This window comes from Echinops telfairi, unplaced genomic scaffold (genome assembly GCF_000313985.2).
Source record: "Echinops telfairi isolate 266 unplaced genomic scaffold, ASM31398v2 ScPeMD7_31;HRSCAF=116, whole genome shotgun sequence".
NCBI classification, from domain to species: Eukaryota; Metazoa; Chordata; class Mammalia; order Afrosoricida; family Tenrecidae; genus Echinops; species Echinops telfairi.
This window is the reverse complement of record NW_022103928.1, coordinates 60,689,910-60,708,177: the sequence shown is the minus strand read 5'-3', so window position 1 is coordinate 60,708,177 and position 18,268 is coordinate 60,689,910. Positions and strand designations below refer to the sequence as shown.

The 18,268-nt window shown below is 55.8% G+C and overlaps 2 protein-coding genes across 2 annotated transcripts in view; one reads left to right on the top strand and one right to left on the bottom strand.

The window, feature by feature from the left end:
* Positions 1 to 2,681: 2,681 nt before the first annotated feature.
* ARPC4 (actin related protein 2/3 complex subunit 4) lies at positions 2,682 to 13,101 on the bottom strand. The gene is made up of 6 exons (XM_030885521.2): positions 12,970 to 13,101; positions 8,949 to 9,067; positions 7,786 to 7,897; positions 6,646 to 6,741; positions 5,579 to 5,749; positions 2,682 to 3,997 (listed from the first exon to the last, which is right to left on the bottom strand). The coding sequence occupies exons 1-6, from the start codon at positions 13,084 to 13,086 to the stop codon at positions 3,992 to 3,994; spliced, it is 621 nt and encodes a 206-aa protein (XP_030741381.2). The 5' UTR covers positions 13,087 to 13,101; the 3' UTR covers positions 2,682 to 3,991.
* Positions 13,102 to 13,455: 354 nt separating this feature from the next.
* The window catches only part of TADA3 (transcriptional adaptor 3), a 10,337-nt gene continuing 5,524 nt past the window's right edge, over positions 13,456 to 18,268 (top strand). Inside the window, exons 1-6 of the mRNA XM_004702254.2 lie at positions 13,456 to 13,489; positions 13,818 to 13,875; positions 14,501 to 14,725; positions 16,794 to 17,044; positions 17,153 to 17,258; positions 18,095 to 18,236. Of these exons, the coding sequence (XP_004702311.1) occupies positions 14,519 to 14,725; positions 16,794 to 17,044; positions 17,153 to 17,258; positions 18,095 to 18,236 (706 nt within the window). The 5' untranslated portion in view covers positions 13,456 to 13,489; positions 13,818 to 13,875; positions 14,501 to 14,518. The remainder of the gene's footprint in view (positions 13,490 to 13,817; positions 13,876 to 14,500; positions 14,726 to 16,793; positions 17,045 to 17,152; positions 17,259 to 18,094; positions 18,237 to 18,268) is intronic.

The window sequence follows — 18,268 nt, the reverse complement described above, 5'->3', positions numbered from 1 at the left end:
CTCCCTCTCCCGGGAGGGCCCGGCGCCGCGCCAGCGGCCGAGCGGGGCAATTCCGTTCTGAGGCCCCGCCCTCTGTTTGCTGTCGCCTTGGAAACCATTCCCGGGGCACAATTAACCCTCACTGGGCGGGCCCCGAGTGAGCAAGGGCTCTGTCTAGCAGGCCCGGTGACGGGCGGTGACGGGCGTCACAGGCCCCGGTGCCCCGAGGGCGAAGACGCGGGACAGGACGCGCCGCCGCTGGGCAGCGCCAAGTTCTGGAACGTGCGCCTGCCTGCAGGGTGCCCCGGGTCGAGGCTTCGGCTGCTCCAGCTTCTGGAAGACCACCGCACTGCGCTGGGCCCAAGTACAGGAGGTCCCTGTGTCACCGCAGGTTTCAGCCCAGCGGGGATGGGAAAGAGGCCCCAAAGCAAGCAAACGATTAACATGGTTGCAAGGTCGGACGGAGGGGGCCAAGAACCAGCAGTGAGCTGCGATCAGGGATCAGGGAGCCGGAGTGCCTTAGCACGGTGGCTCAGGGATGTTTGCAGTGACTTTGAAGAGAAAACCTGCCAGGGGCGGAGGGTGGGCCAAGGAAACTTGCAGCTTCTGATACAGGTAGGTGGGGAGAGGGCAGGGCTGCTCAGAATAGAGCCGTAGGGGGGCAATGCTCTAAGATGCATCCCCTCCACCGCAGGTGAGGGGGTGGGAAACTACCCCAGAAACAGAAGTCAACTAGAAATACACATATGCTTATCGGACTGTGTATGTGAATTATATGCCTGTAAGTCTGGTTGGGGGGATGACACACAAATGGTCAGAATAGTTACGCACAGTCCTGCATCATCCGGTGGGCAGTAGGAAAGCCTGAAGTAATGAGCACAAGGCTCTAGTTTGCCATCACTGGAACCCGGGTCTGAGGACAAAGCCCAACCTGACAGCAGACTGTGTTGTCACTGCAAAGGGAATGTAGGGGCCCTGGAAGTACCTCCCAGAGGCAGTGTGAGGCCAGCTTTTGTGTCCATACCAGCAATCCAGGAACAGAGAAGCCTGGCCCAAGAACCTCCGTCCTCAGGGACTGGGCAGATCTGTCCCTGTGGAGGTGGGTCTCCCAACTTGTTGGGAGAGATGACTCCATCCATTGAGATCACCCTGCCCGAACCCATTTGGCTGGTGACTGGGCTGTCCAGGAGACATGCCCCCCACCCCCCACCCCAGGAGAGGGCAGGCTGACAAGCAAACCACTCAGCGGCAGGTGAACTTCAGACCTTGAGCTGGACCCGTGGCAAACTAGGATCTGGTCAGTGCACCAGGGGGGGTCCCATCTTGTGGGGGCGGCTGCGTGACAACGTGCCATACCCTCCTGAGCATCCACCTTCGCTGTGAGAACCCTCGGCATTCCCAGTGCGCAGCCATGTGCTCCAGCAGACACACCTCACTGCAACTGCACATGGGAGGGAGAGGTCACAGAGGAAATGTCACAAAGGGAGTGACAGCTACCCCTTGCCCCTTTAAGAACAGATAGCCCTCCTCTAACAGCATCACCTTAAAAAAAAAAAAAAATCCTATGAGAAAATTCCATAACGTGGGTTAGATTTCAATAAGGCCAAAATAAATGCTATATATTTCATCAAAATATTTTAAAAATCAATTTTAAATTAACCATTAAATCTGTATAAGCACAGAAAGTCCTAACCTTGATTTTTTTTTCCTTCTCCCAAAAACACGCATCCCAAATGAAAAATTAAAAAAAATCTTTGTGGGCCACCAAAGTCAACTGGCTTAACAGTCCAGTTTAACGTCCAACTTTGGTACAACCTGACTCAGCAAACGGCGAGATCTCCCTCCGCAGCCCTGAGGCCAGAGTGAGCTGGTGCCACCCCCACCTGCTGACGGAGATCCCCTCAGAGGGCTCTGGTTGTGTGTGGTGCTGACAGCACTGATGACTGGGACTCCACTTGATGGTATGTGAATGGATAGACTAGATTGTGTAAGATATGTCAATCAAACTATTACAATAATTACAAAAAACACCCCAAAATGCCAAAGCATATTTAAAAAACAAGCCTGGGCTTACTAGAGTAACAGTGACCAGCAGAAGCCCTGACTCAGCCCTCAGGCCAGGATCACTAGGGATGTTCTTGCTCCCTGGAGTAATCAAACTCATGAGATTACACGGGCAGCACGACCAAAGAGCAAAGTCCAGAAGGGGCAGCAGAGGCGGCACAGAAACGGGAACCACGAGAGGCAATGCCCAGGTAATGCGGGCACATCAAGGGGATTGCAGTCAATAAACTGGGTGTGAATTACTGAATGGAACTTGTAAACCACCCCCCACTTCAGAGTTTTATTTCAAGATAATATTTTAAAAGAACTAAAATTAGACTATTGCCTTACTGTTCCAAGAGAACCCCACCAACGGGATGGAGAAAACGCTTTCCAACGTTCAGCTCTAAGATCCCCTCCTCTTGAAACTTTTCCTAACACCCACTTCTCCTGACCTCCCAGGACTACCCCCGACCCCACCAATCCACGTTTTTTTCACCGGCAGGGCGAAGGTGTTCCGCCTGTGGTCATCACCACAGCGCTCAGATACCACGCTGGCGGGAAGAACGGCCTGCTGCCAAGCCGCCTACATTCTCTCCTCACAGACGAAGGATCGCCGCACACAATGTAAATAACTGGCTCAAATTCAGCCACACAAGTTGGACCACAAACTCAAGGATTTTTATTTTTCCACTCCTAGGCCTCACCCAACAGCTCTAGCGCCGTGGACCAGACCTTTGTGATGACGGACACGTTCCACGTCTATGTCCTCGGCTGTGGGGCCACTAGTCACTTATGATTAGCACTTTGAATGTGGCTAGTGGGAGCGAGAAGCTGGATTTCAAACGACTGTATGTAAATTAATTTCACTAACCACGTGTGCTACAGCCCCTCAAGTTGACCTCTTGCTCTCTGGCGGGGTTCAACGGCAGCTACCGAACAGGGAAGGATGGGAAGGATCCCAAGGCGCAGGCTCCCAAGGAGATGCTGCCTAGCCTGCAAGAAGGGGTCTGACTTTGGCGGGGTTGGCATCAGGATCTGACAAGTACCAGCTGCGAGGCTCTGCCCTCCAGCTCCCCTCCTTTCATAGACACACAGAGCACAGAACTCATGCAGGCCCCAAAGGGCAAGAAGGTATTTTAATTAAGGAAGGGAGGAGCCACCAGCTAGGAGACAGTACAGCGAGCGTGGGAGCGAGGGAGGAGGGCCAGGTCTGGGCTGTGGAGAGCCTGCCTCTCCATCACCAGCAGGCCCTGCCGTGGCAGACAGGGTGAGGCCGAGCGCCAAGGGCCCCTGTGGTCAAAGGTGGTCTGGCTCTCGGCCTCCGGCTCCCAAGCATAGCTGGTAGCCACTGACTGCTTCAGCCCTTGTTCCCAACAGTGCCACGTGGCCATCTTCAGGCCGCGCTTAGAAGGCTAGCAGAGGGCCCTCACAGCTTCCATCTGGACCCAAGCAGGCGGGCAGGGAGAGGAGCCAGTGTCTACACCCGCCCTCCCCACGTGGGGTGACAGGAGGAGGAACAGTAGTCGCCTTCTGGCTCCAGGCCCGCCCAGACCCACAGCAACCAATAAGGTACAATCACTGGGACCAGTCACCGTCACTGGAGGTTGTTTGTTTAAAAACAAAACAAGACAAAATAAACCATTACAGTCTCCTACAAGCACAGAGTTTAAGTTTCAAGACGTTAAAAAAAACACAAAACCAAACAAAAAACCTGTCCCGGCCCAGGGGACTGCACATCAGAAGCCAGCTTGACCAGGCACACGTGGCCTTGGGGCAGGTCGGTCCACGGCTGCTTTCTTGCCCAGCTAGCAAGCACGCCACGCCACCCCTCCCCCTCATCGAGCGCCCACCCCGAACCCAGCTCCCCACTCCAGCTGCCATCTTGGCTCCAAGAAATAACTCCAGGATGCCTTCGCAGAGACGTGGGGGAGGCAGAAGGGGAGGCCACGTGATCCAGCCAGATGGTTTAAAACTGTCGAGAGAAGTAGAAGAGTTGTGGTTATTATTACACCCGGGCTGGCTGCGTGAGGGAGGGGCTGGTGAGGCTGTGCCCAGATCTGAGGGGCGAGGTTGGGGCCCGGGACACCTGGTGGAGGGGCAGGGATGTGGCCCTTGCTGAGAGCAGGCAGAATGTTTAAGGGCGACGCAGGCTCCTCCACAGTCCCCTTTGCTTCTGCACAGAGGCCGCTATGAAGCATAACCCAGTCTCCCACTTCCCGGGCTCAGGTGAGGCTGCCTGCGTTCCTTGGAGGGATCATGAGGGTTCAGATCCGGGAACTTTCTATTAAGCTCTGGTCCTTCCCCAACTAGAACAGGTCCTTGAGGCCCTCTCTACCCTCAGGTAGCTGCCATGAAGCTGAGAAAAGTACCGAGCCCAGCACTGCCCACCGACCAGCAGCGTTTGGCACACAGCGTGTGCAGAGTTCACAGCTAACTTCTCAAACATGCCACATGCAAAGCTGGTGGGAGTCTTCTGGAAAGTGAGAGGAACCACGAGGCCACAGGGGGCTTGAGGCAGATGGCGGTGGCTCTCCAGGTGCTCCCCCTCCTCTCTCCTAGTCTTGTGAACGCGCGTTTTTCAGCTGGGTTCTCAACTCTCACGTAGAAATGCAATTATCATAGTAACTACATGGCTCTTGGATGAGGGAGCCAAATGTCAAATTAAGACACAAGCTCCTTTTCACAGAGAAGCAGAGGTCTGCAGGTGTTCTAATATCTAGAAAATGTAATGGGTGCCAAGAGCTAGGCTTTGCACTCTACCCCACTGAACAGTCAACCTCTCTCAAAGGTAGGCGGCGCCACCCTCACCTTCTAGCCCAGGGTGCAGAGTGGGGAGAAGGAGAGGCAGTTTTTGGGGTGTGAAATACCACACGATCCTGGGCCCACAGTGTAGCTAGTCTAGCCTGGCAGCCCCAGGGAACTAGGAGTGATTTCCATGCGCAGGAATCGGAGCTGCTCCTGGGCTGGGTGGGCGTGTTCTGGGAGCCGACCAACTAGGGATCAGAGAGAGTCAGCTGAGAGTGGAAGACGGCAACAAACCAAAGGTTATTTGGAAAAAGACAAGACGCAGGTCCTGAATGTCAACACAAGAGCTACTCTGTCTTCAGTTCCTCAAAGTACACAAATCCTCCTCGTCCGAGAAGCGCAATCCTTCTCTTTAGAATGGCAGGGTCTTCGGGAACTTCAAGGCATTGCAAACCATGCCCCTAACCCTGACAGACAGACACCCGAGGCCAATGTTTCAGTCTGCCTGAGAAGTAGAATTATGTTGCGACTATCTGACCTGTGTGCCGAGCAAACTCACACAGGTCCTTATGTAACCTGCCTCCCTTGGGTTTGAACTAGAGATAAAGACTTTGTGTATACTGTGGGATGGAGTCACTCCCGAAAATGGGTGCTACAGACAGCCGGAAACAGAAAATGGCTCCGAGCTCTCAAGACTGAATGGGTCGTTGATAGGCCAAAAATACCTGCGACCCGGAGGCCGCCGGACACCCTGAGCAGATGCTGGTTCCCAGCACACCCCAGCCACGGCAGCTGGAGGGCCACTCACATTCTTGAGAAACTCCTCAGCCACGATGCGCGCTCGGGCATTGACCGACAGTTTCATCTCGCTGATCTCTTTGTCGATCTCCTCCATGAAGTGGATCACAAAGTCCACCAGCTTGTGCTTGTACATCTGCTCCGTGTGGAAGTTGGTGATCAGGAAGCTGATGTCATACCCCTGGGAAGGGAGATGGCAGGGAGTGGACACAGGAGGGGATGAGCTTAAGGGCATTTCCACAGCCGTGTCCCCTCCACACCGGCACTCGTCCACATGCTTCCAGCTGGCGTGACCTGCTCCCAAGCTACACACCCCGACTCAGACTCTGGCCGGGGACCTTCCGCGGCATCTGCTTGACTGAGCCCGGCTGTGAAACCTGTCTACAGTAGATGCCCCGAGAAGACAATCTGCGGCACAAACAGCTGCCTTCTGAGTGAGTCAGACACACTAAGCAAACCAGCGGGAACATTTCGTCTAGAGAAGAGAGGATGTCTGGAGGGATGGGCCTGAGGTACGCAATCGCCCGAGAGTGCAACTACATCTATTCAGTGTGGTCCCAGGGCTCAGACCCAGGACCTGGAGCGAGATTCTGGCTCAGGACAAAGAACTTGGTGAGCATGCGGATGATGGCCCAGTCTGCCCTGCATGGTACTGCCGCTAACTGGGGACGAGTGGGCCTTTCTCGGGAACTGTGGAGTGGGTTCAAATATCAAGCCAGACCAACGTCACCCGCGGTTCTCAGAAATTCGTTCAGCTGACGACAGAGCTAAGAAGTCCTAATTCTGCTCTTTGTGCTGCTAGGCCGCTGGCTCTGGGAAGCTGAGAAACACGTCTTTCTTTTGTGCCTTGTCCGTGGCTGAGGTGGACCCAAGTTTCTTCTGTGCTTCTGACTGATTTCACTCCCACTCCGAGGCCAACACTCAACTAAGTCAGTGGGTGCCCTGCCGCCAGAGCACCAGCCATCCTGGGTCTGCAACCAATCCTCACAGGCCCTGCACGGGTGAGCGCCTGCACGCTCAGACCCCGTGGCTGGGCCGTGGCGGAAGCCTCACCACAGGCCCCCGGCCGAGTCTCACCTCCACGGGCTTCCTTCGGAGGATAAAAAAATTCTCTGCTCTCATCATCATGAAGCGCATAAACTTGTGGCACAAAATCTTCTCAATCTCATCAGCCTGTTCAGAGCAAAAAAGGAAATTTCCCTCAGCCAACAGAAACCTGACTCCACACTCCCCCAGGCTCGGGGGAGGCAGGAGTGTTGGCCAGTGGGAGCCACATTGGCTGAACGTGGAAATGTGAGGGAACTGGTTTTCAACTGAACAAGGGATGGAGCAAGGCCTCTCCTACTCAACCACCATCTTGCCTGCACTCATGTAGACCTGAGTCTGCCAGCTCCTTCCCGCCTACACTTACATTCACAGCTGTGTCCCCATGTGTCCGTCCCTCCCTCCTTTCATTACTGCTGCCTTTCCCAGAGGGCAACATCTACCACCAGGGCAAGCAGAGATGCTCAGGTGGTCTCTAAGGTAACACCACACCAACCCCCAAGTTTCTTCTCTCTGTTCAACGACTCCAAAGGTAGGGCTCTGCAGCTGGGTGCCGCTGTGCCCACAGCACTTGCCGGTTCTCCTTGACTTCTCCTCTTAACAGACAGCCGGCCGCCAGAGTGGGCCACACAGCGCCTAGGCTGGACTGAACACCATGTTTTGTTTTCATTGTGTTTATTTTCAGAGCTGCCCTCGATTTGTGGCCAGCGATACTGTTTCTATTTAAGGTAGGGATATAAAGTTTCTTTTGCAGAGTTTAAGTAAAAGAAAACAAACTCATTTAAAGGAATCTATTAAGTAAATAACTATCCAGACTGTCCCGAGTTTGGCAAAGGTGATGGGGATGACAGCCCCTCTGTGAGATGCAGCCGGAGAAACCTGTAAGGTCCTGTGTTGTTTTGCTGTCTGTGCGTGTATCGACTGGGTACTGCTACTGTTTCTTTGCCCCAACTAGACCTCCTCAATGGCTGCTTCTGGACCTGCATTCTCCCCCATCACAAGGCCTGGGAGTTGGGGTGGTTCTTGCTTCGTGACTGAGTGGGCCCACCCCAGTAGAGCCTAGCTTCCTGCACCCTTGATCGGCCACACTCACCTAGTGGGTGGGAGTGCCAGGCTGGGGAGAGGATGTCTACCTGAGCCCCCGGGGAGGCAAGGCCTGGGTGGTGCGTTCACCTGTTTCACTGCGATGCTGACCCGGACAGAGTTGATGGAGCCCTCGATCAGAACCTTTTCCTTCTCATTCCTGCTGATGGTCACCGGCTGCAACAGGAGCTCTTTGCTACTCCTGGAAACAATCACAGAGGCCTCTGCACGACAGAAGGACACAGCACCCAGGAAGACACCACACCACCACCACCCAGCAGATCCGAGAGCCTCACCAGCTAGATGCTGTCAGACCGGGGCCGGCAAGTGCATTCTCTAGCAGCAAGGGCCCAGGCTCTGGAGTCAGGGTGAAAGGCTTTGAAGTCAGGCCTCTTACTTTCCTTGGGCAAGTTACTGTTTGTACACAGTGACTCTGACTCCTACTAGTTCACTGAGAATGGAGGGACACCGAAGAGAGGCTCAAATGTCCACTGGCGTGCCCAGCACAAAACAGGAACCCTACACATGCTAAGTCTTACTGGCACTACTGGCAAACCAGTACACCATCTACAGAGTGAGCGATGAAAGAGCATGCCTTAGGGTCAGGGGCAGTCATCAATCCAGACTGGTTTACTCTGGACCACGCAGACAGGGCGGGAGTGGGGTGGGGGTGGGAGGGCGCCTCCTGTATTGGCTGGTGCTCACACATGAGCCTGGTACAGTCACCTAGGTACTGTGGTGACTAACACTGCTGGTGACCCCAGGTACAATGTTTAAGGGGGAAAGAGAAATTTACTTACAAACCCTGAAATTACATAAAAGAACACAGAAGGACTTGGAGGAGAAGGTGTGAACTAAGAAGTAAAGGGCCTACAGCGGTAGTGGTGGGGGAGCACCTGAGTCCAGAAGTGAGAAGAGCCCAGTGCTAGCAGCCCAGACAGCGGCTGGCTCCTTCCTCTCCTGGGACTGTCACCAGGTTCAGTACCGCCCCAGACGGGAGACGCGTGCACACAGTCCCAGGCTGCAGAATCACACCCAGGTCGGTCAGCCTCGCTTCCGGGGGAGCTGCTCCCCTGCCAACCGAGGGACTCTTTTCGGAACTGGACACCGAGAACCACTCGTCCGGCTGCGGACGACCTCAGTGAGGAGCAGTCTGTCCGGACACACCCAGGGCACGCATGCACGCGCTGACGGCATCCTGCACCCTCTGCTGGGGCTCCACTGCTCATCCCCAGCGACCTTGCCGACCCTACCTGACTTCCACCTCGGGCTTGTTGTGCCGCTCCACGACCTGGGAGGAGAAGTTCTCCAGGCAGAGGGCCGCCTGCAGCGTGGCTCGCACGGCACTCAGGTAGGGGCGGAGAGTGGCAGTCTGCAGGAAAAAACCCAGAATGGGGGGGTGGGGGAGTAGGGATCAGTATCCATAAAACCGCCCCTCCCACTCAAGCCCTTGGTAGGCCCTGCTCCGGCACACACTGGACCGGCAGTATTGGGGGCCTTGCTCAAGGGGTCCCTGGCTCTAAGACACTACAGGGACTATAACAAGCAGGTTCTCGAAGCGTGGTGGGGGTCCCCCAGGGGACATTTGGCAGTGTTAAAGTACTTTTGTCACAAGGGTACGGGTGTGAGTGCTAACATCCATGGGGTCCAATGTGCAGACTCCCACAACCGAGCGTTAGGTAGCCAGCCCTGCTGTGCAGTGTGAAGCTGGGCAGCTCTGTTCGAGAGGCACCCAGCCGAGAGTCCTCAAGCTGGGCACGGAGCCCACCACTGGGCAAACCCACGACTGTGTGCCAGGCTCTGAGGGGCTGCTTCTGCCATCGAGTCGGGGCCACACAGCAGCCCCAGGGACAGACCGCTCGCTCTGTGGGGTTCCCCAGTCGCCACTGTTACAGAGGCACACAACAGACATGCTGGGGGTTCACACCTCGGACCTGTTTGCAAGTGAGGGCTAACGTCACACTGCCAGCGCGCCATGGGCGCAGGGCTGGGGGCGGGACTTCAGAGCTGACCCAACCCACCTGTACCCTCCTCGAAAGAACGCAACCTAGCAGGGGAGGCAGAGGCGGAAACGTGACTTACTTGCAGGAGAAACTGAGCTCAGTTTGAAGAGCGAGATGGGATTAGCGGGGTCTTTTGAGAAAAGGCAGAGCAAGGCCACACCTAGTGGAGAGCGCAGCTGCCAGCCACACCGGCCTGGCCCAGAAACAAGCTGTGCCCTCACTTCGGGGCTGCTGCACACAGGCCCATACAGCTACTGGCCAGCCTTTCTCCTCTTTCTTTGCGAAGCTTTGCGAGGAAGGGTCCCCTTTCCTCAGAGGCCTTCCCTCTAAAGTAGGGACCCCTGAACTCAATCTCACGCCACCGGTGTTCCTCCCTCACAGTATTTATTACAATCTGCAATACAGCCTTCATGTCTCCTGCAGGCTGTCTCTCACAAACCCTAAGGGCTGTGAAGTCGGCCAGTCTGGTAGTCACATTTCTAAACCCTGGTTCCTAGCTCGGGAGCTGATGCATACAAAGGCCTTTCAGTTGCTGCAGACAGGATGACAGCATAACTTCGACAAAGTCAAAAGAACACAAAAGGGTAGTGAGAGCTCCCAGAGGGGTAAGTACAGCGATGCAGTCCACAGGAGCATCCTGGAAGATGCGAGCTGGTGGAGTTCTAGAAGGCCAAGCTAGGGAGCTGCTTTCTTTGGGGGTGGTGAGGAGGAAGTTGCAGGACGGCTGGGTCAGGAAGGGATGAGAGAGGGAAGTGAGACCCACGGCAGAAAGGGTGGTGCAGCCAGAGCTGCAGGGAGCCCGGACTGGGGCCGTCAGAAGGGAAAGGGATGGGATCAACAGAGTGCAGTGCAAGCAAAGGGGCATCCCCCAGCACACCGTGCGCCCCCCAGGATACCTACCCCCATGGACAACTTTCAAATCTGTCATAGTACAGGCAAGAAGCCCAAAATAATCAGTGGTGGCCTAAACTGGATGAGTAAAGAACTGATCTGGAAGGGGTTTGAGGGAACTTTTGGGGATGACGGAAATATTCTAAACGTTGACTGCTACCAGTAGTGGTTACATGACCATGTGTCCGTCTACATTCGTAGACGCTGAGCTTAAAACTCCCCATGCATTGGTGCATGGTACTGTGGTGCCAGGACTTCCCATAGCAGCAGGATCACCCACCGTAGACAGTCTCTGTAGAAGCTTCCAGGTAAGACAGGGGAGAAAAGGCCTGGTGATTCACTCCCCAAAACCAACCACAAAAACCTTATCAAACTAAAAAAACAAATTCTCTGCCACCAAGTTGATGCCGTCTCACAGCGACCCTGTAGGGCAGGGTTTCCGAGAACAGTACCTTTCTACAGGAGTAGAAAGCCCCACCTTTCTCCCCAGGGAGCAGCTGATGGTTTCGAACGGCTGACCTTTTGGTTAACAGCTCAACATGAAACCACTGTGCCACCGGGGCTCACAGCATGTCCAACATGTCATCAGGATGAAAAATAACTAGAGGAAGAGATCAGACCACACGGTTAGTGAAACCGAGGGCCAACAAGACCCTCAGTGAGGCAGCTCAAGAACCGGGGCCACTCAAAGCAAAACTGACACAGATCCTGATCTTAAAACTCTGGGTGATCTGGAACACCCACAAATGACAGGTGGAAGTCCTTGACAGGGAGGCGAGGAGGGGTTTCTGGAGCCTGCTTCAAGGCACTGCATTACGGTCACAACTGTGGAGATCTCAGGCCTTTCTACTCCCACAACGAGTTACAGTCTCGGAAACCCACAGGGGCCATTCTACCCAGATCGACAGGCTCCTGGCTAGGAGTTAGCGTTCACTTGATGGCAGTGAGTTTGTTTCTCTTTGGTAGAGGCCAACACTTTCAAAGCAGCACATCTCTGAGCAGGGGCATGTCTTCAACTCAGCAGATCTGGCTGCTAGGCAAGATGCATGGTGCTCTATGTTCTAAGGAGACTCAGATTCAAGCAGGGCTTTCTTCGACCAGTCATATTTCCCATTCAAGTTCAGGACATTAAAAAAATGTAAATCCCCCTGATAAATGCTTCCGTCAACTAGGCTGAACCAATTGGAAGGCCTAGCATGGTCAAGCAGGTGGCTGTGTTACACAGGACCAGGCCACTTTGCTTCTGTTGTACGTTAGGCTGCTATAAGTTGGAGTCAACTCAACAGTAGTTATTTCTTTATCTAAACCTAAAAGGGGGTGAGGTTTTTTGTTTTTTTTTTGGGGGGGGGCAGGGCAACCTGATGACACCTGTCCGTCTGTAAATAAAATCGGCATAATTTTCCCTAACACCTCAATACACTTGGTTTTCAAGAAGCCAATGGGGAAAAAAGGAGTCCAAAAAAGAACCACCTGGCTTCTAGCTAAGGTCAGAGGGCAGAGAATCCGAGAGAGATTGCAAGCGAGTTTAGGAGGGGAGATGATGGGTTTTGATCTGGAGACCTGCTTTCCCGATGCTATGGAGATTCCCAGGCAAACCTGGGAAGTGACCAGAAGGAAGGAGGCCAATTTAAGAGACCCCAGCACATGGAGGGGCATGAAAGCCATAGGCCCAAAACAGGTCCCACCAGGCCGTGTACAGGAGGGCAAGGTGAGAAGCCAGGAACACCTACATCTATAAAAGGGGAGGGAGGCTACATCACCACTACATCCTACAGTCAGGCTGACACGGTTTGGTTTGGACCAGGGCAGAGCCTGGGTGAAGACCACACAAAAGAGAGACCCTTCAGTGGGGCAGAGGCAGCAGGAGGTGCCCAGGAGAGCGGATACGGAAGTGTGGACCCCTCCCAACCAGGAGAGCAGAGTGCATGTACTTCAGGAAGCTCTAGTCCACACGCAGAGCCGGCCCTTCTACAGTCCTCAACCCCCCACCCCTACCTCCACCCCCGCCTACTACAGGCAGGCTATGAGGCCTACTACGTGCCCTTGAGATGCTACACAAATCTGGGAGACCCCACTTCCGGCGTCTTCCATGCCTCATAGGATCCCCTACCTGCCTCATAGGATCCCCTACCTGCCTCGAGAGGGGGGGCCCCCCAAATACACAAGGTCTGCCTCTTGCCAGTGCGTCCCCCGCGACCGCGCTCGCCCCCTCCTCCCGCACCCGCCGCGCCCCACCCTCCTTCTCCCAGCCTCTTCGGGCACCCAGGGGACCCCCGCATCCCTCGTCCCGCGCTTCTCGGCGGCAGAGCCGGATCTCCCGACCCAGAGCCTTGGCGTCGAGCGGCGGCGGGGGTCCCCGGCTGGGGGCCCCGTCTCTCACCATCGCGGAGGCTGGCTGGGCCGGAAAGCGGAAGTGCGGAAGTGGCCGGCCCCGCGCCGCCTGCCCTTTCTGGAGAAGCGCAGCCGCAGTCTCCGCCCGGCCTCCGGACGGTACCATCTCTGCTCCCGAGCGGGGGGAACTGGGCGTCTCGGAACGCTGGAACCCTCGGGGACACTTCCGGCAGGAACGATCTTGGAACGATTAGGCTCTGAGAGTGATACCGAGACCGTCGGGCTTCTCCGGTGCCCACGCAGCGCTCGCGGATGTCTCAGACTGTCTTGTCGCCTTCGCCACCTCCTCTCCCCGTCGTCACGCAATGGTACAGCCCAGGCGCCAGTTGGGCACCATATTAGGACCGGGTGAGGCGGTGAAGCCTTGAGTTCCTTCCGGTTCCGCGTCCCCATCCTTTCTCCGGGCCCCTCCTACCTGCCACCCGCGGACACCCGCGGACACCCGGCAGGCCGTCGCGAGGTTCCGGCCGCCGCGCCCCGCCCCGCCCCCTAGCCCCAGGCTCTGTAGGGTACGCCTTAGGGGTACCATCCCGCCCGCAGCGAGCTCCCGGGGGCCACCGTAGGACCGTCCGCCGTCTCCCCACCCCCGGTCCCCCTGCAGGGGTCGCGCCCATCGCCAGTTCCGGGGCGGTGGCTCCCACCGACCGGAACTCCCCGCCCCCTCCTGCGGCCCTGGGGCGGAGGAGGCCTCAGTCGGGAGGGTTAGAAGGCGTCCCCCACCTGTCCCCCAACACCAGCCGGTCCCTAGAGGACGGGGATGTGGAAGGCGGGCTTTGGGTTGGACCACAGGCGGGGTCTACCCTTATAACCGCCCCACTTCTTCCGTGCCCAACACAGAGCTAAACTGCTAAGCTTTTGACGGGCACCAACTCAATCCTCAGAACATCCCAGGGAGGTAGGTACGGTTGCTACTCCCATTTTACAGACGGGAAAAGTGATTCCGAGAGGCAAGTGGATTTTGCCTTTCTCTTTTGTCACCATTTCCCAGATGGTCGAACCGAGTTGCAGAAAGGTTAAACAGTACGTTCAGGGTCCCAAGCAGAGGATGGTAAAGACTGAGCTTGAACTCAGGGCTGTCTGGGTACCCACGTTCTCACCACTGTCAAGAGCCGGAAAAGGGAACTGGGAGCCCTGTAGGAAGGGTTGGGGTACAGAGAGCATGAGACACAGACAACTTGGTTAGACTGAGAAACCTGCCCCCTGGGAGGAAGGAGACAGAAGGGAAGCACAGGAAAAGACAGACAGGGCACGTGTTATTGTGGTGATGAGGGGTTCAGATTACACGTCTGTAAGCTTAGGCATGTGCCCACCCTGTGAGTCTCAGTTGGTCTAACTGAAATGGAGATGGCAATGGTCCCTGCTTCTGGGCTTACTTGAGGGTCACTCAAAAAAAGCCTTACAGGGTGCCCCGAGGGTGCTCTGTGGGTAAGAGCGTGCCAGCAACATTTTGTAGTGGCAGCAGCCCCTAGGCTTTTCCCAGGACAATTTGCCCCCACCGACCTTCCTTTCCACACCAACAGAGTCCCTTATCCCGGGCCATGAGCGAGCTGAAGGACTGTCCCTTGCAGTTCCATGACTTCAAGTCTGTGGACCACCTGAAGGTTTGCCCCCGCTACACAGCAGTGCTGGCCCGCTCTGAGGATGATGGCATCGGCATCGAGGAGCTGGACACCCTGCAGCTGGAGCTGGAGACCCTGCTGTCGTCTGCCAGCCGGCGCCTGAGAGTGCTGGAGGCTGAAACCCAGGTGATGCGCCAGGGCCGCACTGTGGCAGGCCTAGGGGGTTCGCTTCAGCCACTGAGGCCAGGGGTATGGAGGCTTATGGGCCCGGAAGGGGCTGGTGGTGCCAGCCTGGACTGGTGAGACTAGCATCACCTCAGGGGAGGGGTGGGGGGGATGCTTAGAGAGGTTGATGCATATTCACACATAGGTTCCCCCCAAGCATGTGCATGATCCCCACACACTGCAGGATGCAGAATTCTAAAACCAGATATCCAGGCGCTTTGCCACGGAACTGCCTCTGACATAGCAGTCCTGTGGGACAGGGGGGAACTGTGCCATAGGGTTTCTAATCTTAATGGAAGCAGATGGCCACGCCTCTCCCCTGTGGAGCAGCGGGTACCTTCACCCCGCCAACTTCTCCGTTAGCAGTGGTGCACTTGACCGCTGTGCCACGCAGGCTCCTTGCTCTAACGCACTAAGCACTATGCCAGAGAGAGGTCATGAAGACAAGTCTGGTCCTCAGCAACTTGCTCACCGGAGGGAGCAGGAGGTAGACAGGCACCAGACCATGGTTATGGCTAGAAGAACTAGGTGGCAAAACCTGGATTGGAATCTGGCGCTAAGCTCTAGCTAGTACCAATCTGACCTATCTATGTGGTCAAGGAAAAGTCATTCATCAAAGGGAGGGGGGGAAATGGGGAGGGAGGCTACAGCACCACTACATCCTACAGTCAGGCTGACACGGTTTGGTTTGGACCAGGGCAGAGCCTGGGTGAAGACCACACAAAAGAGAGACCCTTCAGTGGGGCAGAGGCAGCAGGAGGTGCCCAGGAGAGCGGATACGGAAGTGTGGACCCCTCCCAACCAGGAGAGCAGAGTGCATGTACTTTGAGAAGCTCTATTCCACACACAGAGCCGGCCTTTCTACAGGGCTCAACCCCCCCACCCCTACCCCACCTCCGCCTACTACAGGCCGGCTATGAGGCCTACTATGTGCCCCTGAGATGCTATACAAATCTGGAAGACTCCACTTCTGGCTTCTTCCATGCCTCACACAGTATCCCCTGCCTGCTTCGAGAGCATCTACCCATCTGCGGAATGGACCTACCTCAAAGCTTTAGTGAGGATTCAAAGAGAATTTTGCAGAGGCTTGGCTCTGTGCCTGAGAGTAAGCATTGCAGGAGTTGTTTACTGTTACTACGACGATGATTTGCACTCACTGCATGAATATCCCCAGCCCTGTGTGCCGACCACAGTACCAGGTCCTGGACAACAGAGATGAGGACGATGCTTCCCGGTCTCCAGTAGTTGAGAATGTAGTCAGAGAGATGGCGCATACACTTTCCAGTTTGCCCAGACACCATGATTGAGGCTCCGCTGGAGGTCAGGGGGCCAGCGACTCCCCAAGGGAGGAGATGCCATTTCCACTGGGTCTCAAAGGAGGTGTAGGGTCCACCTGCAGTCCCTGGGCATCCATGGAAGATGCTGAGTGGGGCTGTGGCACAGACTTGTCTCTGAGCATCTACCGTAGAGAAGACATTCTGCTCGTGGTGATGTGTGATGTGGCGGTTTGATGGAAGCCTTGCTTGCCTTCATGAAAACGTTACCACTAGCACTTGGCCAGGGCTAACATGTCCTGGGGTGTTAATTATTTCAACTTGTGCTAAATAGTCGGAGCCCTGGTAGCACTGTGGGGTAGGCCTTTGATGGCTAGCCAAAAGGTTGGTAGTTGAAACCCACCTACTGCCCCGTAGGAGAAAGAAGAGGTCATCTGCTTCTATAAAGATGTACAGTCTTGGAGACCCTGTATAGAGTAGCCGAGAGTTGGAATCAGCTTGATGGCAGTGGGCTGAGATGTTGATTGACTGAGTCCTACACCCTTGGGAAGTGGGATGGGAGTGGCATGGTGGTGATACAAGTAGAAATCTGGGAGATGGGCAGAGGAAAGGAACTGGGTGTTCAAGGATGCACAGGAGTTTGCTAAATAAAAAAGATGGGGGAAAGACAAGACCTGAGTTTATTCATTGGGGAAAATGCCCTGTGTCTCTCTGTCCCCACCCCTCCCAATGACACAGGTCTCTGTGCATTTCAGATCCTCACAGACTGGCAGGATAAGAAAGGTGACCGACGCTTCCTGAAGCTCGGGCGAGAGCATGAACTTGGGGCTCCCCCCAAACATGGGAAGCCCAAGAAGCAGAAACTGGAGGGGAAGGCGGGACATGGGCCTGGGCCTGGGCCTGGGCGACCGAAATCCAAGAATATACAGCCCAAGATCCAGGAATATGAATTCACTGATGACCCCATCGATGTGCCTCGCATCCCCAAGAATGATGCCCCCAACAGGTGCTGGTCCAGCGGCCGATAGGGGGTCTCGGGATTCTGGGAGCAGAGTGGCCCAAGGCTGAGGCTCGCCGGGCTGGGGACATCCACTCAGGATGTGCTGCTCTGCAGGTTCTGGGCATCTGTGGAGCCCTACTGTGCTGACATCACCAGCGAGGAGGTACGCACGCTCGAGGAACTGCTGAAGCCCCCGGAAGATGAAGCTGAACATTACAAGGTAGAAATGCTGGGCTTTGGTAGATGGGGTGGAGACTGAGGGTGCTGGGAAGGTGTTTCGGAACAGAGCAAAGCCATGCATCATCCTTTGTCCCCAACCCCTGCCCAGCCACCCATTCCTAACTCACTGGGCCCATGCTCAGACTCAGCCTCCCCTCCACTTACCCACAGGGTCTCTACCGCCCGAGGTGGCTGTCCGCTTCAGGAGAGTCCTCCCTGAGCCTCAGCCTTTGTCTGAAACCTTCATCAGCGTTCCCAAAACACCCTCGCCAATAGTCTTCATGCTTTAGGCCTCCAGAGGGACCTCTCTGACCCCCCACCCCTCGTTTTCCTAGGAGTCAAAGTGTATTTTTCATCATGAGAATAAGACGCTCTCCGTTAGAGAAACCATTGAAGATGCAGAGCTGAGCGGGTGGGGCTCATGACCCAACCCTGCCCTTCCCAAACTTCCAGGACCCACAGGGTCTCTTCCCAGTGGTTTCGAACGTCTGCCCCTGCAGTTTGCAGCCCAATGCATAGCCATACACCACCAGGGCTCCCGTCCTGGCACAGTGGGCAGACCAACTTTCTGCTGTGGCCTCGGATAAGGAATTCCCCCAGACCCCCTCTCTGAGCCTGGAGCCAGGGCAAGATGCTCGCTCGAGAGGTAGTGCAAGCAGCAGTAAAGGGGGAGGCAGGGCTGGGGCTGCACTCGGAGAGACAGCGAGGTGGGTGGATGGACGGATGGACATCAGATGAGGAGCTTACCGGCTGTGCCCAAGTGCACCAAGAGCCTGCATGTGCCCCAGGCATGACCGGCCAGTGCTCAGTGTCTTGGGCCGGGCGGTGTCTCTGCAGATCCCCCCTCTAGGGAAGCATTACTCGCAGCGCTGGGCACAGGAGGACCTGCTGGAGGAGCAGAAGGATGGGGCTCGGGCAGCAGCCGTGGCCGACAAGAAGAAGAGCCTTCTGGGGCCGCTGTCAGAACTGGACACCAAAGGTAAGCTCCTCACCTCCCCGCCCACCCTAGGT